Source organism: Danio aesculapii, chromosome 10, assembly GCF_903798145.1.
Source record: "Danio aesculapii chromosome 10, fDanAes4.1, whole genome shotgun sequence".
NCBI classification, from domain to species: domain Eukaryota; kingdom Metazoa; phylum Chordata; class Actinopteri; order Cypriniformes; family Danionidae; genus Danio; species Danio aesculapii.
The window spans coordinates 36,850,471-36,878,031 of NC_079444.1; the positions used below are offsets into that span (position 1 = coordinate 36,850,471).

Sequence of the window (27,561 nt, forward strand, 5' to 3'; positions counted from 1 at the left end):
TGCCTCCTGCTTCTGTCACCTCTTTCCAAATAAATTACAAAAAACAAGAAGCATCACACATCTGTAAAATACATAATTTAGATTTATAATGTCTGGGGTCTTCTAATGTTTTATTCATTCATTCATTCATTCATTCATTCATTCGCGAATACTGGGAGAGCATGCAAACTCCACATAAAAATACCAATGTATTCTTCTTCTTCCTCTTCTTCATTTTCATCTTCTTATTCTTTTTCTTATTCTTATTATTATTAAAGATAGGTTCATATATATAATTAATGATACAGTTTTGAAAAACTGCTTTTACATTTATTTTGTAAACAAACTTGAATATTTCTTCACTTAATATTCAATTAATTCAATTAATATTATTACTTTATTATTTAGTTATTTTTTTATATAATTTAATATTTAACATAATAGTCTGCTGTAATTTTTTTGTTTTGAGCACAGAACAACTTTCTTTTACATGTACAATGTTGTCCTAATCCCTATAAATCAAATTTTGACAAGGGCTTTATGGCTATAAACCATAACTTTGTCCAATACTGTAATTGACTTTTTTTGTACATGCATGACCATTTCTAACCCTGCCTCCCGTTTCTGTCTCCTCCTTCCAGCAGGCTAATGAAGCCCTTCACCACCAGCACCAGGTGGCCCCAAACAGCCTGCTGCCGCTGCTGAACTCTGAGCCGCAGGACCAGAAGCCTGTGATGCCCATTCCCCTGGACCACAAGCCCCCCGTCAGTGCCGCAGACCTTCTCAAAGACAACGTCGTCAGTGGGACTGGTGGTGGTGGCAATGCTGGTCCAATGGTTGTAGTCAAAAAAGAGCACAAAAGCAAAACGCCTTTCATCTGCGGCTACTGCAACAAGGCCTTCCGCGACAGCTACCACCTCCGCAGACATGAGTCCTGCCACACCGGCATCAAATGGTATCCAGACCCAAAAAAACGGCACAGGCGGCACCCACAATGGTCCCGCTCATTTCCAGCATGCCTCGTGAAAGCACCGGCGACCCTTCGTATATTTCAACCGTCGCTGGCATCCTTTCCACAGCCACTACTTCAACTTCCTCTGCTTCTACTGTCATGTCACCAACGTCCATGTCTAACGTGACCCAGCACAGCGCCCCCAAAAAACCACCCAAACCCGTCAAGAAGAACCACGGCTGTGAAATGTGCGGCAAGGCCTTCCGGGACGTTTATCATCTGAACCGGCACAAGCTGTCGCACTCAGACGAAAAGCCCTTCGAGTGTCCGATCTGCCAGCAGCGCTTCAAGAGGAAAGACCGCATGACGTATCACGTGCGCTCGCATGACGGAGGTGTCCACAAACCATACGTCTGTTCGGTCTGCGGAAAGGGATTCTCCAGGTATGCTATTATGTTTAAATTTAATTCTGTGTTTTTGCTTTAGAAGGGGTTTGGTAACACTTTAGTCAGTCATTCATTTTTCTTTTGGCTTTGTCCCTGATTTATCAGGGGTCGCCACAGCGGAATGAACTGCCAACTATTGTTTTACACAGCAGATGCCCTTTCGGCTACAACCCAGTACTGTGATACATGAATACACACTTATTCACACTAGGGTTGGCGATGTCGGCCAATTTGGCATCGTACAATATCTGATGTGAAACATTGCGATGGACGAAAGCATCGTCATCGAAGGTGGTGGTGAATTATTTATGAGTAATTAATTCATAATGAATTAATTATTTGTAGCCAACCGTTTCCACTACCTGACCCGCACAGTCTTTGTTTTACCCATAACCCATTCATAAATAAGTTAGACACAAATTACCACCTGTCAGTCACTTTTCTTCCACGGGACTCTGGCATGAATAAGCAAAATGATCTGTGACGTTATATGGCGTCGACAAACTTTGTTGGTAAAAAATGTGCACAACCAACAGGAACCAACCAACAGTATCTGAGGTTTTCGCTAAAATTACAAAGTACGAGCATGAAAGCGAAAGATTGAAGCAGTGTACTTACTGACGCACAGAAATGCCAACTGGCCCAGCCGGGAATCAATCCAGCGACCTTCTTCCTGTGAGGCAACAGTGCCAACAACTGAGCCACCATGCCGCTATCACTTTGGTTTACAATTCATGCTATTAACTACTGGCTTATTACCTTATGGCTCGTTTCCACTGACTGGTACGGTACGGTACAGTTTAGTACGGGTCACCTTTATCAGGCTTGCATTTCCACTAACAAGGTTAGCCTTTTGGTGGGCGTGGTGTATGACAGAAAGTTTCAGTCGACGTCATTCTCGCTCGAGGAAATGTCTACAATAAAGCTGCACGGATCACTTATCATATGAAAAGCACTTCTCACAAAACAGATGCTTTACACACAAATACTTGTGTAGAAATGTTTATTACTAACTTTTCAATGAACATGAGTTAATTATAACTGCAGATCAATGACAGTGCGAAACAGCCTACTGTAACGTCTGTAATTATATTAAATAACTAAATAAATGAACATATATAAACACATACAGCCCCTTACAGTCTCTGATATGTTACCAACTACAGAAGAACTACACACAGCAGACATTTCGTCGGTATTTAGGTTCAAAACAACACAAAATATAGCCTACAGTCAGTGAAAACCTCTCATCTGTGTCTGTAATCTTCAGCAGCACATGTAGCCTCTGTTAGAGAGTAATTCCGTCATTCCCGGTTCATATTAGTATAAAAAGGTGAAGATAATAAGTTAGTTATACATGGCATTTTGTTTATGTTTGCTGAAAAATAATGGGCTCCTTTTTTTCCCGGCTTCTCCTTTGTTTCTTCACGCTTCACTCTCGCGTTTGTCAGTGTCTGACAGGATCGGGTTTCAAAAGCACGTCAATAATCAAGCGCACGTTATTATCATCAGCTTAAGAAGTTTGTTATTTCAGATATAATGTTAGATGCGTGCGTGGGAGCGCTAGCAAGAAAGCGAAACCACTCGCGCCTCAGACTGGCTCGTAAAAAACTACGGGGCACAGGGTAAATCTGCTCTTCTTCTTGGCTGTTTATCAAGACGACGACAAAGTTTGTTTGAACCCAGATCGACCATGGCTCGTTATTATATGTATTTATAATTCCGCTATAATCTCTCGCTGTGTATTTTAAACATGCCGGGTTTTTTGTTTTCATTCTGGCTTGTTGCGTAAGCGAATGACGTATCTCTGTAAACCAATAGCGTTCAGCTGTGCGTGTGGCTCCGCCTTTTGGTACCCTTTTTCGTGTTTGGTACCCTTTCGAAAGGGTGCCGAAAAAGTGGTACGGTTCAGTTCGGTACGCTTTTTGACAGTGGAAACGGCCATAAAAGCGTACCGTACCACTCAGTGGAAACGGGCCATTATAGTCCCTTTAAGGCAAGTCATTTTAATGGGTGGTAGGGCTGTATATATCATTTCAGCATTGATATCGCAATATGATCATTTGCAATAGTCACATCATGAGCATACGCAGTTTTGAGTCTGGATTGAATGTTGTCCAATATTTTCCAAGTTTAGTGTACAGTAAATAACAATTTTATGACCATTATTTCTCTTCACACTTCGTGTAAATTATAGGATTCTTATAAATAACCTGTGGTTCTCGAAAGTCAGTATGATCGATTAAAACAACGGCTCAAATCGGATCAAACCATTAATTTATTGGTTTGAGACTTTTTTTTATTAACATAACTGGCTCATTTGTTTGTTCATGAATTAGCCCCAATTTTATTTTTTTACCCAAAAACTGTGGAGCAAAACTGTGCAGAGCTGCGGCCCTCCAGGAATTGAGTTTGAGACCTATGGGCTAAGGGGCAGAATTGGGATTGGGCCTTAGTCTACGTGTTCTAGGAAAGACGTGTTGTTTTTTGATGTTATATCAGTGATTGTATATTGATTGCAAAACAGTTGAAAAGCATGGCAGTCAATTGCTTTTATTAATTTTTAACAGAATAATGCTATGTCTGATCAAGAATTGGTTCTCGATTCAGATCCCTGCATCATTTATTTGTTGTCGTTGTTGTTTGATTTGAATGTGATTGCATATTGGATTTTTGATTTATTTTTAAAGTGTTAAATGTGTTGTTCAAGTATATTGTATTTCATCCTTCTACCGCTCTAACTGAATCCGATGATTGTCCAAAAACTGATGAAAATCATGGCAGTCGATTGCTTTTATTAATTTCTCAAAAAAATAGAAGTTGTTTCTGAATACAAACTGGTTATTGATTCAGATCCCTGCGTCAAATCAAAAAACAACAATAAAAATGAATTGTTGTTAAATGTGCTCTTTCTTATATATTGTATTCCATCTTTCTGCCTCTCTAATTAAAACAGATGATAACTGTTCAAATTAAAACTGATCATAATCAAGGCTCTCAATTTCTTTTATTAATTTCTAATGGAATAATGTTATTTCTGATTAAGAACTGGTTCTTGATTCGGATCCCTGCATCAATGCTAAAACACACATTTAAATACAAACGTTTAAAGTGCCTGATTTCCATGATGCGTGAAACGAGGCTGTTTGTGGAGTCTGATGATGTCAGCGCGTTTAATAACGTCTGCTGAAATATGTGTTGAAACCGCGAGCTGAATCCACCATCTGCTGTTCTGATGATGTTAATGTGGTCTCGCTCCTATTGGCTGCCGCTGGCTGATTTATAGTTGTTGTGAATGGATCTGACTGGCTGCCTTTGTTGGGCCCAGCATGCCGAGGGTCTACGCGGACAGAAGGAGGAGGAGGGTTTGCTCTTATTCCTCTGTTATTCCCTCCTGTTTGCTCTGTCTTTAGCGGATCAGCGCTGGGGTTTCCTTTGAGTCGCTCAGGGGCCGCAGACTCACTCGGGTCGTCTATATAGCGTGTCTATATCGTCTGTGAATATCCGGGAAGGCCTCGCTGTCCCCTAAAATTAATCCTCGGATTATTAATCACGCACCGACGCAAGTCAAAGCACTGAGATGAAAAGGACTGTTTTTAGAGCTCAGGCTGATCCTGAGAACAACACCTGAAAACAAAACGTCCCGCTCTACTTCGGGCAGGTCGTGTCATGGTCACTTTTAGTCTGTTTTTTTTTTTTTTTTTTTTACTGAATTTAACTTTTCTCCTACAAACACTCTCGTTAATTTGCTTTTGCTCAATTTTTATTTTTTTTTGCAAATTTGGGTTCGAAGCCAAAATACTAATAGATTGTTTGAATGTAAGAGGAAGCCACAAGCTAGCAAAAGCAATGTTAGTTGTGTCACTGAGATATTGTTATAGTTTTTATTCATTTATTATTTTAATCATTTATAACAGAAATGTCCAAACTACGGCCCATGGTAACCTTTTGGCCCGTTTCCACGGAGTGGTACGATACAGTTTGGTTCGGAATGCTTTTGTGGGCATTTCCACTGTCAAAAGCTAACTGAAAGCGAACCGTACCGTACCACTTTTTGGGTACCCTTTGCAAAGTACCTAGCACAACAAAAGAGTACCAAAAGTCGGAGCAAGAATGAAAACAAAGGAACCACCATTTTTAAAAAGATAGCTGAGACATTACATCGTAATAATATCAGACCACCAAGTTTTTTGCTTATTTATTTATTTATTTATTTTTTTTTTTTGTGATTTGTCATGATAAAAATTATAGATTTTTTTTATTTATTTATTTTTTTTGTGGCGGTAATTCTCAAAAATTCACGGACAATTTTGCAATAAAATATTTATGAGCAATTTCATGCAAATGTCAACCTTGCCATGAAAAAAAAAATACGTTTTCACCAAAATACGGAAACCATTTCTAAGCTTTTTCTGTATTTTAGAAATACTCAAATTTATCTGTCAGTGTTTTCAAACGATTATATTTGATTTACCAAAGACACACAAGTGTCAATTTCACATCCATAACGCAAATACGTCACATCCATAACGAAGCTTTTTCCTCAAATGCAAAAATATAAAATCAATCATTTTTGTTCTATAGAGAGCCGAATCTTATCCTTTTGATTAGCATTATTTATTTTGGGTTGTGCAGTTTAATTCACAGAATTTCTGCAAAGTATCCTGTATACTGCAAACTTACATACTTTTTTGGTCATATCCATTACGCATGTTTATTTTCCTCATTTAAAGTACAAAACATGTTTGTAAATTGATATATTTCTGATCCCATAACTCTGTGGTTAGTTGGTTTGGTAAATTATAAAGCGATGTTTCAGTATAATGTCAACTTAGACTTTCTCTGTCAATTTGTGTGAGTTTTTAATGCAAATGTCACATCCATAACGCTGGAATTGGTCATATATATATATATATATATATATATATATATATATATATATATATATATATATATATATATATATATATATATATATATATATATATAAATAAATAAATAAATAAATAAATAAGAGAGATTTTTTTTTTTTTTAATAGAAGATTATATTGAATTGAGTTCAGTTCAGTTCATGTACCTCACTTAGAAAATCTGTTAGGGCTTCCCCTACCTTAATACACCTAAAACACGGATTGTCGTAAAACTCATTGCAGGGAAGCGATTTGGTTTTGTCTCGTTAACTTCAGGGAAAGAGTTAAACGAAATCATTTATTGTTTTTATGAACATCATAATACCAGCCATACGTGTTAAGCACTAATAATGTCTTTCAATTCGGTCAAGTACAGCGGCCGTCACCATTGAACCAATCTCCATCATTGTAAGCTGCTTGCTGTTCTGTCTGTTCCATTGCTCTGTTTTTTTAGATGCTTGCTCACACTTTTTTGCAGTCTGAAGCGTGTCAATGCACAATTTGGCCCACAGGATGTCAAATCGCATCTTTGCATGACTTCACATGTAAATCACTCGCGCTGCATCCGCGTCTGCTAACTGCATTGCACCGGCTGCAAAACACCATGAACACAAATGATCAAAAGAAATAAATTAATGCAATTCAAAATTATAAAATACGAATTGATGTGTACTTTAAACTTTAATTATATTGTTCAAATAAAAAATGATAAAAAAAAATTTATCAGATAAAATAGTTTTTTCATTATAATTTTGTGGCTCAAAAGTATTGGTTCAGGCACTGGTATCATTTTAAAAATATCGATTTTTGCACCAGTATCGAAATAACCCCAAACGATACCCAACCTTACTCGCTCTTTTCTATCCATGTCCCTTTAAGAAAACATTGTAAATAACTGGAAATCCAGTCACCACAATAATGAAACTCTTGGAAACAACTGTGGTCTAAACCAAAGTTCACAGGAGTGTGTTCTCTGGAATCAAGTGGTGGACTTCTGCATTCTGATTGGTTGCCACTGAACCGCATCATTGCTCATTACCATAAAGTTGACTTGTTTTCAACTCCCCTCGACGACCACACCGCCGAAGATGCGCCGCGCTGCTTCGTTCCTCGCCGCCGGCTCCCATTGAAAATGAATTTCTTCCAGCTACTTTGACACTCTCGCCCCCTTCAGTGTAAAAGCACAGTTATTTTCGGCATTCTTTGCAGAGTATTGGGTTCAAAACAACAATATCTATATGAAATAAAAAACTTTTGTAACATTGCTAATTAAAACGATTAAATTATATAAAGAACTAAATTTTAAATTCACAACCAAATTTCTTTCTGTGCACCTCAAGTTTGGAAAATGTTTTCACACTGATCAACAAACCAACCAAGCCTGTAGTGTGAAAGCAGCCTCAGCTTGTGTTTTGTAGTTAGCAGCTGTGCACAGTAAGTAGTTGCTGGTGTAGGCCAGTGTTTACTGTAAGCCTGTTTTCTTGCTTGCGGCGCCTTCTGAATCTGCCACTCAGAGGCAGACTCATCTCAGCTTGGCACCCTAAGGCAAAAGCAGTTTTTTCTGAAGTTTACACAGATTCAGCTGCTACCAAAGACTTTATCCCATGTGCTTCCTTGCCATATTTTAAAAATGTTCCCCCTCTGCTTTCAGGCCCGACCATCTCAGCTGCCACGTGAAGCATGTTCATTCCTCAGAGAGACCTTTCAAATGTCAAGTAACGGTAAGAACCACAACCAGTGCAGTTGTTACTTATTTCGATTGGCTGGTTACCAAAAGTTGGTATGTCAGACTCATAAAGGGACAGTAACAAGGATTTCCTGAAGTAAAAATGTAGAGTATTAACTGATTTCATGTCATTTGAGTTATATTATACAATTAACATAATGTAATTCTTATAAATAATACACCTAGACTTAAAATACTCCCTTTTAAAAATTAAGGATCCAAAAGGTTCCATAGATGTAAAGGGATGTTCTTGGAACCATTAAAGCAATGGTCTCAAACTCAATTCCTGGAGGGCCACACCTCTGCATAGTTTAGCTCCAAACACCTCCAACTTATTCCTGTTTAATAGTGTCTAGTAGTCTTGAACACCTTGGTTAGTTGGATCAACTGTGTTTGATTACGGTTGAAGTAAATGCAAGTCTGAGCACTCACTCTGATCCCCTGGGCTCTGCGCTGGTTAGGGAAATACATTTTTTTACCAAAACAAACGATTACTATTGGCTTATGATTGGCAATAAAAATTCGGGACATTGCAACCTGCAGAACCTGGGAATAAAAAAAAAAGAGACATTATTTTCAATGACATTTCTGTTTTTATGTATATCAATGTTTATCAAACCTTAATTTGTCAATCGAGCCCAAAATTTGTAGTTGAAAATCTGAGATTTAAAGTAAAATTTTCAGTAATTTAACGTTCACTTGTTCTTGTTTTGGTTGTTGGCTAATGGTCACTTAAAGAAATACTCCAGATTTTGCAGTTTAAGTGTTTTATTATACAAGTTACTATTATTTTTTATTTAATTAACTATTAGCTTTATCAACGCCCTGACTGACTCTTGTAGTTCACCTAGCATAATGTAATGTTTAATTTATCTCATATTGATAACATTTAGGATGCTATTTGAGCAATTTTTTTGGTTTTGGGCTAAAATGGTTTTGAAAAAGGAGTGAAATCGAAAACGTTACATGTTTTATTTCTACTCAAAATGTTCATTTTGGTGCATCGCTAGTTGGAATAGGTATCACTTCTACTTTTAAATCAAATAATACTATACTATGTCAGCTATTAACAAAAGTAATCTAAAAGTAATCCAAAAGCAGGCAGAGAACAATATCTAAAATGAGTCATTTCAACAGATAACAAGTTACACTGCTGAATACAGTTTTCATGATGTAATATTTAAGCACTCTCTGTGTACTGCTGTAGCATCAATTAAACTGACTTAAAATGTCAGGTTAAAATAGCATAATATTAACCTAATTAACATAACAAAATAAGTAAAGTAACATAAAATCATCTTGTCTAGGAATTGGCCGGTATAAGATTCTGGCGGTATGATAACCTTGAATAAAAATATTACGATTTCATGGTATTATGATTACTGCACAATACGAGTTCTTTTTAAATGTCTGTGTAAAAAACTACTTTTTTTTCCATTGAACACAATATGTTTTCATTTAAAGGGCACCTATGATGAAAATCAACTTTTGTAAGCTGTTTGGACAGAACTGTGTGTAGGTATAATGTGTCCACAGTCGTATTGGAGTTATAAAAACACAAACACAGTCTATAAAATTTCCTGACATTAAAATAGGACCCAAATCCCAGTGATTTTGAGGCCCACTGCAACATGATGTAGGAGTGTGGTTTCCCCCGCACGTCGAATTGATTGACAGATGCCATGTTTTTATAATAACATGTAAACACGTCCACAAAACATTTTTGTGAAGAAACTGGGAATAAAATCTCTGTTCCCACTCTGTGATTTTTATAATTTTCATAAGTTTAATGCGTTTTTTTTTAAATAAAAAGAGCATGTTTATAATAAAGACAGTAAAATCGTTGATTCCTAACCCCTATAATGACCATAGCCACATGGTGTCAGTAAACGCTATGTGTGTTTGTACTGCAAACGGCATTTATGTGTGACTCATAATTTCAGAAAGTCCACCACAAATACAACAAATAAACTTACTTGGTATTTTTGACTAATGAGCTGTAGTTCAGCTTCATCTTTGTCTGTCTCAACCACTGACTGCTGATTATCTGATGTAACGCATTATGAGAATCAGACACGCACGTGGGAGCAGTGGGCGAGAAGCAGCTCATTTGCATTTAAAGCCACAAGCCACAAAAACTGCTACACTGTATTCAGACACCAAAATGGGCAGATTCTGGAGGCTATAATAAATAATCTGCTACACTGTAGACAGGCACATTCTGGAGACACCAAAGGCTTATCTTACATCTTGTAAAAGGGGTAAAATAGGTGCCCTTTAAGAAACATTTAAAATAATTTGGAATTGTAAACATGTCAAGCTAAATAATTTAAATAAATCATTGACTTAACTTAAATAAATCTTTGACTTCTGCTGTCTTCTTTAGTTTCAAAAACACAGATTTATAATTTAAAAAATATTCTCCCCCTATATCTTTTTCTGACCAGTAGCTTTTGATGTAGATGGTAATTTTCTGCTGGAGATAATGTTGCTTTAATAAAATAAAAAAATAAATTAATAAATTAAAAAAACGGCATAGGAACGGTACAACAGAAAATTTTAGCCGTTTCAAAACATTGACATTTACCAAATCATGGTAAACCTTGAAACCATTTATCATCCTATGCCTAATATTGTCACGACTGTTTGATTGTATCATTTTCACAGCGCATGCCAATTTGGATCATTCTGACAATTTAAAAACTGATTGAATGTGTGCTTTAATTCTATGTCAATCTCTTATGTCTATGATAGGCCTGTACATCAGCCTTTGCCACCAAAGACAGACTTCGGTCACATATGATTCGGCACGAGGGTAAAGTCACTTGCAACGTGTGCGGAAAGATGCTGAGCGCCGCCTACATCACCAGCCACTTAAAAACACACGGCCAGAGCAACTTCAACAACGCCTGTAACAAAGGTAAGGCTGACGTGATTGGCTGGCCCGACAGCAAATCAGAATGGTAGTCTTTATTTCCCAGCCTCTCTGGGTGAGTCATGTAGCTCTAGCATCAACATCCTTCTACTAATACTCTGTTCATCCTTTCCTTTAGGCTCTTTGCTGTCCATTCAGCTCCCAAACTCTCTTACAGACTCAGAATTATGTCAGTTTTGTCAATAGCTTAGTGGTTAGTGCGCCGACGTACAATTGAAGTCAAAATTATTAGCCCTCATATCATATATATATATATATATATATATATATATATATATATATATATATATATATATATATATATATTTAACAAATGATGTTTACCAGAGTAAGGAATTTTTCGTAGTATTTCCTATACTATTTTTTTCTTCTGGAGAAAGTCTTATTTGTTTTATTTTGATGAGAATAAAAGCATTTTTAATTTTTTTAAAAAACATTTTAAGGTAAATATTATTAGCCCCCTTAAGCAATATATTTTTCAATTGTCTTCAAAACAAACCAATGTTATACAATGACTGTTAATTACCCTAACTTAGCTAATTCACCTAGTTAAGCCTTTAAATGTCACTTTAAGCTGAATACTAGTATCTTGAAAAATATCTAATATTATGAAATATGATCAAATATTATGTACTGTCATCAAGGCAAAGATAAAAAAAAAACAGTTATTAGAAATTAGTTATTAGAAATTAGTTAGTAAATCTATTATGTTTAGAAATGTTTTGAAATAAATCTCTCCGTTAAACAGAAATTGGGAGGAAAAAAATACAGGGGGCTAATAATTCAGGAGGGCTTATAATTCTGACTGTATGATGCCAATGCTTTGCCAGCATGTCAAAGACAAAAATCCCAAAAAAGTAATCTTTAAAATATGTCTGTCTGTCTTAGTTGATTGATTTATTATTATTTAATTTATTGTTTTTAACCTCTTGAAGAAGCGTTCAGAATGGTTAAGTGTTACTACATAATAAAATTATGAAATATACCTTGTTTTGGTCTTGCATGTTTTCTGAATAAATTTTAACATCTAAAGTGATTTAATTTAGTTTTCGTGGTATTACAAGTTATTCATAAATGTGCTTGGTTTGGACAGTATCCCATCTCTGGTTTGCAACTAAAAGGTGTTTTTGTGTATCGTATTTAAAGTGGAAAAGATGCATTTAATGAAGCTTAGAGATTCTTGCAGGTGAAGTGGACACGAAGTGGATTAATGTTATTTAAAGCTACTATTTTCAAGCACTTCTCTTGATATTTAAACATGGATGGTAGGGATGTAATGATTCAACCGGCTCACGATTCGATACGATTCGCGATACTAATCTCGTGATTCGTGATTTAGGCATAATTTTTTACCAAAATTATTTAAAACAAATTTAAGGTGAACAAGAGCCCTTTAATTTTTTTCTTAAATGCTGCACATATTTTGCTAAATAATATGGTTTCTACCATGACCAAATTGCTATTTTAAAAACAAATAAATCTGCAAATCATCCACGGTTTGTGTATCATATTCATTGTTCTGTTAGTGTAAGTAAGCGTCTTTTTGCAGTAATTGCAAACAGTTGGTGTTTTGTCTGGCACACTTCACCACTGTCATTTTACTCTGTCCCCCCACCTCTTGACCACTGATGTGCAGGTAAAGTGGGTTTGCACCTGTAAACAGCGCCCTCTCTGTTCAAAAAATGTATCACGATTCGTTCAACATTTGAATCGTCTCATATTTGAATCAAGTTTCAACCGGTGTCATAAGAAATCAAGTCCCCCCTTGGAATCGAATCCGCTTATTATAAGGTCATGATAAATCGTTACATCCCCAATGGCTGCCATTTATCGTTTTAATGTTTTTTTATGTTTGGTGAGAATTTCTGTATATTATATTGCATTTGTAATATTTTAAGATTGTAGTGAAAATAGACTTGATGCTTTAATGTCATAAAAAAAACCTTTAAAGTTAATATTTCAATATTCACATATTCATCGTTTAATGGTAACATTGACATTTCTTATTGGGGTGTTTTTGTCTTATTTAAAAACAGTTTATTACCTTTTTTTAATTATTATCACAATATTTTTAGCTTTATTAAGCCACAAACCCCATTTAGTTTGTCAGATCTTCAGGTTTAATGTGGTATAAATGCATCTAATTGAGCCTAGAGGATCTTAAGTGTGACTTCTTTGTAAATTGGACATTAAGATTATTTAAAGCTATTATTTTGAGATTTAAGCATGGCTGTTGTGATTGTTTTTTCGTTGGAAGTCCTTTGAATAAGCATTATGTTTGGTCAGGACTGTTCGTTCACCTATTCTTGAACCTGAACCACTTTTCCAGCAGATTGTAATCTTGCATTTATATTGGGTTTATTTGTGCTTTTAATGGTCATGGCATTTGAGTCTATTGTTCGTTTTGTTTGTATTAAGTTAGTCAAGCATGTTAGTTGAGGAGGCCGGTGCTTTGCTTCAGGCAGAATCTACTCTGACAGAACCGGATCCTTTCTGAGGATGACCGGGTCATGAAGGGGTCAAGTGTCAGATCTGCATTTGTTCTCTCATTTGCTTTAATTACTATTTAATGGGCAAAGTTTCCCCTATTCATGTTTGTGCTCGCAGTTTGTCTCAGTTGTGCTACTTAAGGTTTCATTTATGTTTGGGTATTTTTTTCATGAATTAACCCCCCATCCCATTTCATCCATGTAGTTTAGTTTTTAGTTTTTAACATTTTGTTGTAGTTATTAGCTCACTTTTGTTTGTAGTTGACAGATTTTCCATGGTAGAAATCTTATTGGATGTTTTAATTGTTAAAATCTTGTTTAAATGTTCTGATTTAAATACATAATTATTTAAAATAAATAATTAATTTAAATTTTATTTTAAAATAATATCTTTTTTTCTTTGTCAACAGCATATGTGACCATATTGTTGATTACTGCAGAATATGTTTTCATATGTACTATATTTTACTATTAAATGCGTAATATTTAATAATAAATACTTTTAATAAGTATATAATTTAGGGATGCACGATATTGATTTTTTAGCCTATATCAATAACTTAAAAATCTTAAGATTTGGAGGCCGATAGGCGATATATTATAGCCAATAAATATAAATAGTTCTAAATGTTATATTTTATATATATATATATATATATATATATATATATATATATATATATATATATATATATATATATATATATATATATATATATGTTGATTTTGTTTTAAAAACGTATGTATGGAATAACCTACTCAAAGCAAATAAAGCAATAATTTCAAAATTCCAAGATGATTATAAGGCCTATATTCACGATTTCTCATAAATCAGCATGCCAAAAATAAATTTCCTTTTCTTCACATAGCAAATTAACAAGCAATTTGACTGTTGCATAAAAATAATAGGTTAAATAACAAAATGGCATTTATATAACAAATAAAATAAATGTATTTTAAATCAAACTAAAACAAAAGAACTGAAACTAACTCAAATGTTCTTGAATAAAACGTTACAGTAATGTACACATGTACAAATATGTAATGTCCGAAAAAGCATTTTGAGAGGTGTTTTGACAGTTCAGAGCCACCGTACAAGCGAAAAGCTAAATACGGATTGTATTACTTTTGAAAACAGCATAAATTCGTCCCATTTGGCATTTTAGATTCTTTTGAACACATGTAGGTACTTCTTGTCAATTAGACAATGCTTCTATGTTCGTTCTTGATGTCAATTGCGGGGTAAATGATTGATGAAAGGTTTATGATAAACCACTTAAAGTTTGAAACTTCACAAACTGCAGGCGTGGTGTGATGCGCATGCATGTGGAGCGGAGTCAGATTTTGATACACCTGAGCATTGAGCACAGATGACTTTATGACAAACACAGTGCATAATATAAAGACAGAATGTGGAGGACAGTTGAGAAAACCTATGCTGGATTCAGTTACTGGCATTCCTCGTCACCCCTGTTGCTATTTGGGGTGCTGTAAAGGCTCTTTCGGCTCACAATGTGTGTGCGTGGTGATAGCGATCACATGCACTCGTTATAATCATTTTAAATATGCCGATCGAACTGAATACAATCTTACATCAATAACACATGGCAAGCAACATGTTATAACAAATAATCATATTACATTGCAAACAACTAAACGGGTTGTTTAGCACGTGTGCATTGCTGCTGTTATGTTTATATATGTAATATTTTTCCTGAGGTGATTTAAACCAAAATACACAATGCCACTCACAATGTTCACACGCAATGTTAAGGAATATGGTTACTTGCTGAGTTATTAAAGCACAGCAATACCACATGAAGAAAGCACAGACTTTGAAGAAATAAACAATGCAAGCTCAGTTATCGTGCACTGAACAAGTTGTTAATTCGTGAGGCAGGCAGTTCTGTACAATTACGCAATCTATCAGCTTAAAAATATCGCCCCGATAATGATAACATTAAAAATAGTATTTATCGGCCGATAACGATATGGCCGCCGATATATCGTGCATCCCTAATATAGTTTTTATTATAATAATTTATATTTTGTCTTTCATTCCATTTAAAAATAGCTAATTATATTAAAATATATAATAATGAAATTAATTTTTAATTTAATTTTTTAATTTAATTTGTATTTTATAATACATTGTGTAAATTTTGTCTCACGGCAGTTTAAGAAAAATGTACATTTTGTTTTATAATACTTTTGGATTTTGATAATATGATCTATATTGCTGTGAATTATTTTATGTTGTCCTTTCAGGTTATGCCCTTTCAGTCCATGGAGCAAGGCATTCTGGTATTTTATTTTATTTATTTATTTATTTAAAGAAATATTATTGTTTTTTTCCCATAAGTCACATATGCTGTTGATAGAGTTTTAAACTTGTGTTAAACCTACATTCATGTCAAGTTCTTTTAATCATAGTCACTGTTAAATTGAATTAAAAAAGGATGAACCTGTTTATGGTAGTTGATGAACATAAAATTATACTAGTGTCTGAATTCACACTGCTGCAGCCCTGCATTGATAAAAGTCCCATAATGCATCTCTGCAGGCAGCTGCCTGCCCATCATAACCCTCTGTCTGTTTCTAAATAGGAGATTGGCAGTGGAACCACTCAGGGCTCCGAAAAGGTAAAAATGAAGCAAAACAAAAAAGAAAGGTGGACAAACTAATGTACACACACAAAAACTGTTTGCTCTCTCTGTGCTTATCAGACGGAGGTTGTATTCCAGATACATTTTATTGGTTCTTGTGTTCACAGGGAATCTAAAGCCACGCTCTGTGTTTTGAGCTACAAATGTTTGCATATATCTACATGCACAGTTGTATCAAAGGAGGGCCAAAAGTATAAATAAAAAAATAGCTGAAATGTGATTAGGATTCATAGTTTGACAGTGGCAGAAAGTGCAACAGCCAATGAAATGACTTGATTTGAGACATATTTGCATATGTGATCTTATAGGTTGAGATTTACAAACTTCAGAATAATGATGAACTTGCATGTGTGTATGCAAGCATCAGAAATTATATTGTCTTTTTATATAGACCAGGGATGTAAACAATAACCATGGTCCTAACGTATTTCCTGTTTTACATTTTTAATTTCTATAGCTCCTGAGAATCCTAAAAGGTCCACATATTCATAATGAACATTATGACAGCTGTTTTAATGCTGAGATATGATTGAATTGCCTCTTGTTACAGTTATTAAAATAGTTTGACAACAAGCAGGAAATGTTCATGGGCCAATGGCATCACATTGAAATGGTCTACGAAATAATAAAATTCCTGCCTGAACACAGTCAAACTGCATGAACAATTAAATTCACTAATTTCATTGAAATATTTTTGTTCAGGATCATCTTCCAAACATTTGCTGTACCAGTCTAGACACCCAGAGAGTTTGGGAGCAAAACACATATAAGCCCTCAACACACTTGAACTCTTCTCATGTCTTTTCTCCTTCACAGACAACACTGAAGTTTGCAACTCTGCCTCCAGTACGCCGGTCACGCCTGCTGCCCCCATCACCTCTACAATGAACCGTGGAAACACCAGCAACCCTGTAACCATCGCAGCCCAGATGAACATTTCCACCAACACCGTCAACATCACATCACCAGTCAGCCTGCAGCACCAAGTTACCATCACCGGCCCTGTAAACATCGCCTCCGTCAACATCCCAGCCTCAGCGCCCATGAACATCGCCCATCCGGTGGCCATCACTACGCCAATGCCTATGAACATCGCCACCCCGCTGAACATCGCCATGAGACCTATGGACAGCATGCCATTTCTGTCTCAAGTTCTGCCGTCTTCTCCGTGGTAGACCCGGAGCCCTGACCAGCCTTTTTGCCCTGACCTTTGTGCAAATGGCGCCTGTGTGGTGCTAACAAAACCTCTCGGCTACATTTCAACACTAGTGGAAGATTTGCACGGGTCGATCAAACTCTCTCTGGCCTTCAAAAACGTTTGCATTTTGCGCACCACGCAAGCAGCTCTGTAGCTGGGCGTTTCGCAAGCTCCTCTGAGCACTTCAAATCCAGATGATGGACGTTTTTAAAGACAAATGCAATAATTGATGTGCATTTAAAACTTTTTTTTTCTTTCTTTTTAAATGAGCAGAGTGCCAGCGGGATCTTCAATCAATTTGAAGTTCAACCTGCTAATCAGTATTTTAAGGAATCTCGTTTGAAATGGACTGTTGCTTCCATTGAGAGGGAGGATTTTGTTGTTATTTTACATTTGTGCAGGGGTGTGAGTGCATGCGTGTATACGTGTGGCTACTTTTAAAGAGGTACTTTTTTTTTTTCTTCATTAATAGTGTTCGTCACGACACCGTTTACTACTATTTAGTTTTTCCAAGGGGAGGGCAGCTTTGCTCTCTTATTGTTTACGTTGCCATTGTTAGCTGTTGCATGTTTTCTTTTGCATACAAAAGAAAATGTTTGGAAGAAAGAAGGTGAGTCTTGCACTGAACACATATCCCTTGTTTAAAGACACAGTATTATCTAAATATGACCTTTGTGGTAATATGGCTCTGTCCCAAATGGTGCACTTAATCCTGTGATCTTGTGGCCTCCATGAAGACCGCAGACTGTCCTGTTTGTCTTTTTATTGTTGACAAAGGTGCTCAAGAGCAGCCCCTTTGCTGCAGACCTCATAGCCGACTACTGTCCAACAATCTGTGGAGTGTTACTTTACCAAAGGCCCAATCTCAGATGGCACACTTCATGTGCTCTTGCAGTCTTGTGAACCTACATTGGCTGCAGTGTGTGTGTGTGTGTAATCAAACCATTCTGGAGGGTGCTTTCAAGACCCCCTTCTGGTGCAGACTTCATAGTCAATACTAATGAACAGTTCATGAAAAAATCCAATCCCAAATGGCACATTTCGTGCGCATTACAGTGCTCACCAAATCCTGGAGGGCCACTGATTTGGTTTTAAATCTAGTTAGAAACACCCGAGTCAAGAAAACAAATGCTGCATCCAAAATCGCATACTTCCATACTATATAGTATGCTAAAAACAGTATGCAAACTGAGTAGTATGTCCGAACTATAGAATTCGGAAAACAGTTGGCGAGAATTTCCCGGATGACCTACTACTACTGGGGAGATTCTACAGTCCACATCCAATGGACGTTACGCTATCCCGTGATGCCACGTGAGAGAATTCTTGAATGGGAGTGAAGCGGTGCAACTGACGCGGTTATGTGATGCAGATGTAATGCTCCATTCATAATACTTGCCTTCATACTATATAGATCAGGGGTGCCCAAACACGGTCTTGGAGGTCTGGTGTCCTACAGAGTTTAGCTCCAACTTGCCTCAACACACCTGCCTGTAGGTTTATAGTATGCCTACATAGAGCTTGATTAGATGGTTCAGGTGTGTTTAATTGGGGTTGAAGCTAAAATCTGCAGGTCACTGGACCTCCAGGACCGAGTTTGAGAACCCCTGGTAAGAACAACTTTCTAACAGTCGTAAAGTAAATTCAAATTCAACTGTAGTACCTACTGAGTAGTAGGCGAATTCGGACACAGCCAAGGTCTTAAGATCTAAAAAATATCTAGGCAGGTATATTGTGAAAAGTTCAAGCTAAACTCTTGGAGAGGGGCTTTTCAGAACTAAGTTTGGACTGATCTAGAGTGTCCCATTATGCATTTTTTATACTTTCCGAACCTTTCAAGTAAAGTGCTCCCTTTGGTGCACACTTAAAAGCAGACTACCCCTCAACATTCTGTTGAGAATTATTCAACCAAAGGTCCAATCCCAAATGGCAAACTTTTTGTGCACTCCCATTCTTGCGGACTTACAGTGGTCGGCATGTGGAGGTGTTTAAATTCTGCATGAAATCAAAATTTACAATGTTTATTTTGCTAGCACACATTGTTTTTGTTTAGGTGAACAATTAATTCATGAAAGTTAATGCACTGAAAAAAGTTTGTTTTGGTAAACTTTAATCAAAGTCTGACCATTTGTTTCCATGTGGAGTGGCGGTCCTTCTCTGTTGACATCAGTTTGACACTTCAGCGACAATATTCTTAACCACACCCCTCTTACCATTAGTTTGCTATGAGGGAATGTTGTGCAAAAAGAAACTCCGCCCCCTACTTAATATTCCATTTTAGTTGGAAGTACAGCAACTGAATTCTTAGCAACTTCAGAATTCCAAAATTAATCAACATTGGTAGTGGGTTAGAAACATTTTTCTAAATTGTCCTAGGACTGGTTGTTGTTTAGGACAACATTGTGAAGAGTTTTGATCTGTTTCAGGTGTTGACTGATGTAGTCTTGCTCCTGGAGGGCCACTGTCCTGCACTTTTTAGATTGAAAACCACCACCTGAACTAGTTAAACAAGGTCTGTCTTGACATATTAAAAATGTCCAGGCAGGTGTATCAAGTCAAGTTGGTCCTAAACTCTCCAGAACAATTGCTTTCCAGGACTGTTTGGACTCCTCTACCGTAGTGGGTGCCATTCATCATTTTAACGTTCAGAATGATGCTTGCAAGTGCCCCATTTGGTACTGTTCTCTTCTGCTTGACAGTCTGTAGAGAATTACTTGACCAAAGACCCAGTCTGGAGTGGTACACTTAATGTGCACTTGCAGTTTTTGCAATGGTCGTTATTCGCATTTATCTGAAAAACCATAGAGCAGGGGTATCTAATGGTCTCCTTGTGTGCATGTGAAGTTCATGAAACCATAGGACAGGGGTGCCCAATCCTGTTCCAGGAGATCTACCAGCCTGCAGAGTTGCAACCTTGATCAAACACACATGTCTTTAATTACCAAGTGCTCCTTCAGATCCTACTTAGTTGGTTTTATTGTGTTTGATAAGGGTTGGAGCTAAACTCTGCAAGAAGGTAGATCTCCAGGAACAGGATTGGGCACCCCTGCCGTAAGATGCCCTGTCCCACTCTGAAGAGCACTTGCGAGAGTCTCTTTTGTGACTCAATAGTCATTACTGCTTGAGTGTTCTACTCAGTGGAGCATTACTTTTACCTAAGACCCAATCCCAAATAGCATATTCAGTCTGCACTTGCAGTCTTGGGGACTTGGTTGCCAAATGTGCATGTCCACTAAGTCCATAAGGTTGTAAAGCAGTGGTGTTCAGACGACTAAACACAATTTAGCTCAAAACTTAACACCTGAGCTCGCTAAGCAAGGCCTTACTAGGCATGCTAGAATCCTCTAGGCAAGTCTGCAGGAGGCCCTTCAGGACCAAGTTTGTGGTTCACTTGGCAATACAATAGGGTGTCCCATTTATCATTTTAACTTTGCAAGTGCCCTTGAGTCCATGTTACATGTACAAACCTTTAGGGCAGGGGTATCCCAACTAGGTCCTGAACAGCCGGTGTCCTGCATAGTTTAGCTCCAACTTCCTTCAACACACCTGCCTGGAAGTTTCTAGTATACCTAGAAAGAGCTTGATTAGCTGGTTCATGTGTGTCTAATTGGGGTTGGAACTAAACTTTGCTGGACACTGGCCCTCCAGGTCCGAGTTTGGACACCACTTCTCTAGGGAAATGGTCTCAAACTCAATTCCTGGAGGGCCAAAGCTCTGCACAGTTTAGCTCCAACCACCTCCAACTCCACCTTTAGCACCTTGAACACCTTGATTAGTTGGATCAGCTGTGTTTGATTAGAGTTGAAGCAAAACTGTGCAGAGCTGCGGCCCTCCAGGAATCAAGTTTGAGACTTATGCTCTTTATATTAAAAGGTTGGTTGTGAGTGACCAAGCTTCTACCTCACAGTCAACACAGCATTACGTCACGTCATAAGTGTAGACATGGTGGTAAGACCACAAGAGTTTAGGGTGCCATTTAGGATTGGGCCAGAATGGCAAAGTGTGTCATCTGGGTCAAGGTTTATGAGCTATAGATAAACACATAAATGGCTCGTTCAAAACAGTGCCATCTAGTGGTTGGAGTCTCACATTGACACCCTTTAAGTTTTTATTCAAACTTGTCTTTAAACCCATTTTCTAATCTCTTTTTTTAATCTATTTCTTAATGTTTTGCATAGGAAATGGGCTGAACTTAGGAAATGAACAAGAATAATTTCAGGATGTTGTTTCGGAATTATTCCTGTTTGTTTGTAAATATTTAGCTTTTTATTTGTTTGATTTAGATTTTTAGTTTTTTAAGTTTATTTTTGTATATTTATTTGATCCTTTTTTACATCTTATTTTCAAGGCAGTGCCATCCTGCTTATTTTATTTGGTTCCTGTTATTAATATCAAGTTTTCTCCATTTGGTTTGGACTCTGTAGGTCATAGTATTTACCTGTAGCTAAAGCCCAGAGGCACCGCTTAGAATCTGAAATAATGAAGAATGTTTACAGGCCGCCTCTGGATATTTCTACACTGCGGCGGGTGCTCACACGCTGATCTGTTTTGACTAAAGAGTGTAATAATTGTGAGTTCATGAAAATTATTACTGAACAGTATAACTGAGTAAGCTGTCATTCACTACACAAATCTGCCGCCAATGTGATTTAAATTCGGTACGTTGTGTCAGCTGCTTCCTCTACACGCAGAGCCAGAGAGAATAGACTGCTGTCGTGAAGAAAAAATAAAACACTAAATATTCGATTTGTATGCAATTTTTGCCTGTGAAGTGACGATCAGGAGTGTCTGAATGGATGCCGTCCACCCCAGCACTGAGTCTCAGGATAGGGGAAACTGTCAGACACAATGAATCCCTGATCCGTGTGTGTATTTGTGTGAGGCGTTTGATTCGTCCGCCGCTCTAGAACAAACTAAAGCATGTTTCCATAGTTTAGTTAATGGAAAAGTGCGAATGTGTGCATCTTTTGGTAGATGCATTACGGATGGGATGTCTCCTTTTATTTGCCAAATTCAAAACCAATTATGAAATCCAATGAAGTGAAGATTTTGCGACTAATGTTGCTTTGATTCAGTCGATGAACTGGATGACTTTCAGAGCCCCTGTGAAAGCGGTTGAATGTATATGTTTGTACAGAAGTTGTTTAGCTCGGAGGATCTTAGAGTACGGATAGAAATGTGAGCAAAGAGAAGCAAAATAACCTTTTATAAAACTTTTGTATTAGTACATTAACAATGGTAATTTTGTATATATGAAGACTAGGCTTTCTGAGTAGCAGAAAGGAAAACATTCCTACATTTTTTTGTAAATGTAAGTTTGTCAGAAATAATTATGTAAACATGCGCAATGTTTTATGTGCCTTTTATTTGGGTTGTCTGAATAAAATCTGTAAAACATATTCAATTCATGTTTATTTCTATAGTGCTTTTACAATGTAGATTGTGTCAAAGCAGCTTAACATAGAAGATTTAGTAAACTAAAACTATGTCAGTCCAGTTTTAAGCTGTTGAAGCTCAGTTTAGTTCAGTTCATTGTGGTTTAATTTCACTGCTGAAAGTCCAAATACTGAAGAGCAAATCCATTGATGTGCAGCTCCACAAGTCGCAAACCAGCAGCGACATAATGAGCTGTATGTGAGTTTTAAGAGAAATCTGTCAGTGTTTATTTACAGTACACACTTTTGTCTGCTAGATAGAACTGATATGCTAACATGAATCTTTTATTAGCTTTACTGCATCTTCAAGCTGCTTGTTTTGACAGGTTCCCTGCAGCCGTGGAAGACAAAGAAATATCGCTTGAGTTAAATTAAGAGATATGATAGTCAGTGCGTGTACCAAAACTGGAACTTATCTTATGAAATAACTTACATTTTTACACCACAATGAATGTTAGGAGAAATTAAACAGTTTTGAGGAGGGGAATCGAGAGAAGTCAAAAAAAATTTTTTTTTTATTGGATTCATGTCACCTGATGGCTGGGCCATTCTACAGCTTGATTTTCTTTCTCTGAAAGCCCTTGAGAGTTTCCTTGGCTGTATTTTGGATCATTGTCTCGCTGAAATGTCCAGCCTGGTTTCATCTTCATCATCCTGCTAATGTAGATATTGGACTGACATAGCTGATATTCATTTACGATGACGTAGAGCAGAGGGTTGCTAAATAACTACTGAAATTTCAGCTGCTGTCTTGGCTTTCATTGCCTTTCTACACCTCTCTTTCTTCATGTGTTTAATACTTTTTCCCCTGCGTCATTTCATTTTATTACGCATAACTTAATTTGTAAACCAGTTAGATTTGAATAGTTCTTTGCATAAATGGATTACTTTGGTTGTTACCAATATCTGGAGAAAATTTCAAGTCAACGGCACCTTTAGAAATGTGTTTTCTGAGAAAAACGGTGACATGCTCAATACTTATTTGCCCACTGTAACTTTAACATTTGATTTTGTAGTATATTTTACCACACCTCATTTGAATTTAAATGAGTTGAATTTATATTCCTAAAGATGTCAGGTGACCTCACTGAGAAATTGATTAAAAATATATTTTTGACAGGGGTTGTACTTAATTATGCTGCAGTGCACTATATATTGTTTTAACTTTTTAGAAATGGGTTATATATTGTAAATATGGTAACTAATTACGTTATTTTATTACAGTATTACAGTTGTGTATATATAGTTGTGGACATTTTGTTGGCGCAAATTTATTCTAATTATATAAATTTTTGATCCAATAAACAATGGTTAGAAAATGTGAGGAAAACAACCCTCAACAGAAAGTCTCGCCCTTATCAGGGTAACATGAGTAAGAAATTTAGCTTGATGTCTGTTACACGGTGAATCCTCCATTCCGCCAATGAGAACTCAATGATCAGCTCACTCAGGCAATGGATCTGATATTTTGCCTCAACACTTGACTTCAATACATCGACATCACATATAAAGAGTTTCCCAATGCATCAACCAACAACAACCCCAAAAAAGCCCTCTTTCATCTCTAATTCATGGCTCTCCATCTGGCCCTGTTCAAACGTCCCCCTTCCCCCACTCTACTTCTTAATCTTACATGCTGCCTTTTTTTCTTCGTCGTCGAATCTCCTATCGGTCGTTAGGACTCATTTCCATCTTCATTGGCGCCATTGGTGCGCGTTCACGGCCTCACGCTTGCCGCATCATTTGATCAGGCGTGACGCGCCCCCGGGATCCCAATACAATCAGCGCGGGGTTTAATCTCGTGTCCGCGAGCAGGTGCTTCGGGTTCAAGGTCTTTTGTTTCACCCCTCACTGTCGCCTCACAACGGGGATAAAAGACAATGAGGCCCATTGAAAGAACAATTGCGCTTTTTTCGGGGCGCCGCTGTTCACCATCTGCCCGTGTCTGTAAGTACAGGCAGCTGTATTAGTATTTGAAGAGCATTTCTCGGCCTTCATTCATATTCATGAAAAACATCTCATTTGGATGTTTCAGCAACATCAAGCACTTAAGTGATAAATAATTTAGATTTATTATAGAAACGAGTATAGGCTGGTTATGGCTCAAGAAGCCAATATATTTGTATTTTAGATTATTTTTATTTTCAATGTAGGCTACATGTCAACATTTGGGAATGGAGCATTAAAATGACTACATTTAAATGTGTATATACAATAGATGACTTAAGATTTATTAGCCCATGCGTTTTATTTGTGGAGATTTAGTATTCAAGACATTTTAAAATAATAATAATTTCTAACCGTTTTCTTTTGTCTTTGTCTTAATGACAGTAAATAGTATTGTACTAATTATTTTGCAACTAATAATCAGCTTGAAGTGCAATTTAAAGGTTTAACTAGCTTAATTAGGCATGTATATGCACACATAGTTTCAGTCAGAATTATTCGCCCTCCTTTGAATTTTTTCTTTTTTAATATTTCCCAAATTATGTTTAACAGAGCAAGGACATATTTACAGTATTTCCTATAATAATTTTTCTTCTGGAGAAAGTCTTTTTTTGTTTTATTTTGGCTAGAATAAAACCAGTTATTAATTTTTTTAAAAACATTTTAAGGTCAAAATCATTAGCTCCTTTAAGCTTTTTTTCCCCCCCGATAGTCAGAACAAACCATCATTATACAATAGCTTGCCTAATTACCCTAACCTGCCTAGTCAGCCCAATTAACCTAGTTAAGCCTTAAATAAGCTGTTTGGAAGTGTCTTGAAAAATATCTAGTAAAATATTATTTACTGTCATCATGGCAAAGGTAAAATATTATGTTTAGAAATGTATTGGAGAAAAAAAACTGAAATTGGGAAAATAAACAGGGGGATAATAATTCAGACTTCAACTATATATCCTGTGATGTCAAAGTTGAATTTTAAGCCCCATTACCCCGAGTCTTCAGTGTCACATGATCTTAAAATGCTAATTTGGTGCCCATGAAATATATTTATTACACTGAAATCTATTATGATGCCTATTATTTTAATTAGAATTTTTTTTAATCCATTATTATTTATTTTATGGGGAAAGGAAACTATTCATTTATTGAATGTATATATGTTTATATGTATACATACATACATACATACATACATACATACATATATACATACATACATACATACATATATATATATATATATATATATATATATATATATATATATATATATATATATATATATATTTACATTTTTTTACATTTACATTTTGTCATTTAGCAGACGCTTTTATCCAAAGCGACTTACAAATGAGGACAAGGAAGCAATTTACACAACTATAAGAGCAGCAGTGAACAAGTGCTATAGACAAGTTTCAGGTGTGTAAAAGTCTATATATATATATATATATATATATATATATATATATATATATATATATATATATATATACATATACATACAGTTGAAGTCAGAATTATTAGCCCTCTTTGGTTTTTTATTTTTATTTTTTTATTATTTCCCAAATGATGTTTGACAGAGCAAGGAGATTTTCACAGTATGTCTGATCATATTTTTTCTTCTGGTGAAAGTCTGATTTGTTTTATTTCAGCTGGAATAAAAGCAGGTTTTTAATTTTTTGAAATTCATTTTAAGGTCAATATTATTAGCCTCTTTAAGCTAATTTTTTTTCGATAGTCTACAGAACAAACCATCGTTATACAATAACTTGCCTAATTACCCCAACCTGCCTAGTTAACCTAATTAACCTAGTTAAGCCTTTAAATGTCACTTTAAGCTGTATAGAAGTGTCTTGAAAAATATCTAGTCAAATATTATTTACTGTCATCATGGCAAAGATAATCAGTTATTAGAAATGAGTTATGAAATGTTAGTAGAAAGGTGTTGAAACTACTCTTCGTAATACAGAAATTAGAGGAAAAAAAAATAAAATAAACGGGGGCTAATAATTCTGACCTCTCTCTCTCTCTCTCTCTCTCTCTCTCTCTCTCTCTCTCTCTCTCTCTCTCTCTCTCTCTCTCTCTCTCTCTCTCTCTCTCTCTCTCTCTCTCTCTCTCTATATATATATATATATATGATACCTAATATTTTTTTATTAAATTTTATTTATTTATTTTTTTAAACTGCAATAATGAAAATATCTTAAATACTATTATAATCTTAATAATAAAACAGGCGCTAACATTTTATCACAAATGTGTTTTTGTTGGAATATTTTTTGTATTGATTTACAGGTGTGCACATTCACAAACCCCACAGCCCTTGCCAAGAATAGAACATACAATACTTTACTATCTGTCAATTACTTCAGTCTTAAAATACAGCTGTTTGGAGAGACATAATAATAAAAGAAATAAACACGGAAATGAAAAGAGAAACAATAATATAGATAATAAAGTACATATAAACACATGTAGACACTTTCTAATAGTGAAAAGATAAATAATAATAGTAATAAAAATATATATACAAATAAGATGGAAAAGCATAAATAAAGCAAGAGATTAAGGTCACACTTTACAATAAGTTTTCATTAGTTAATGTATTTATTAACATGAACTAAGAATGAACAAAAGTTGTAGGGCAATCAGAGTTCAATATTTGCTAATGCCTTATTAATGCCTTATTAAAATGCTAGTTATAATAATGAAATTAGTTAGAATAATGTTAACTAACGTAAACAAATATTGTAATAAATGTAATGTTCATTGTTTGTTCATGTTAGTATGCATTAACTAATACAACTTTATTTGCAAAGGGTTAAGATTAAAAATAAAATATTAGCACTTGGGCATTACTTAATATGGTCAACATAAT

General features: G+C 36.0%; 1 protein-coding gene across 1 annotated transcript in view; it reads left to right on the forward strand.

Annotated features, from left to right (window-relative positions):
• Window positions 1-22,700, forward strand: part of vezf1a (vascular endothelial zinc finger 1a) — a 46,732-nt gene extending 24,032 nt beyond the window's left edge. Inside the window, 7 exon segments of the mRNA XM_056466684.1 lie at window positions 621-927; window positions 930-1,374; window positions 7,939-8,008; window positions 10,768-10,933; window positions 15,706-15,741; window positions 16,044-16,079; window positions 16,920-22,700. Of these exon segments, the coding sequence (XP_056322659.1) occupies window positions 621-927; window positions 930-1,374; window positions 7,939-8,008; window positions 10,768-10,933; window positions 15,706-15,741; window positions 16,044-16,079; window positions 16,920-17,278 (1,419 nt within the window). The 3' untranslated portion in view covers window positions 17,279-22,700.
• The last annotated feature ends 4,861 nt before the right edge of the window (window positions 22,701-27,561 follow it).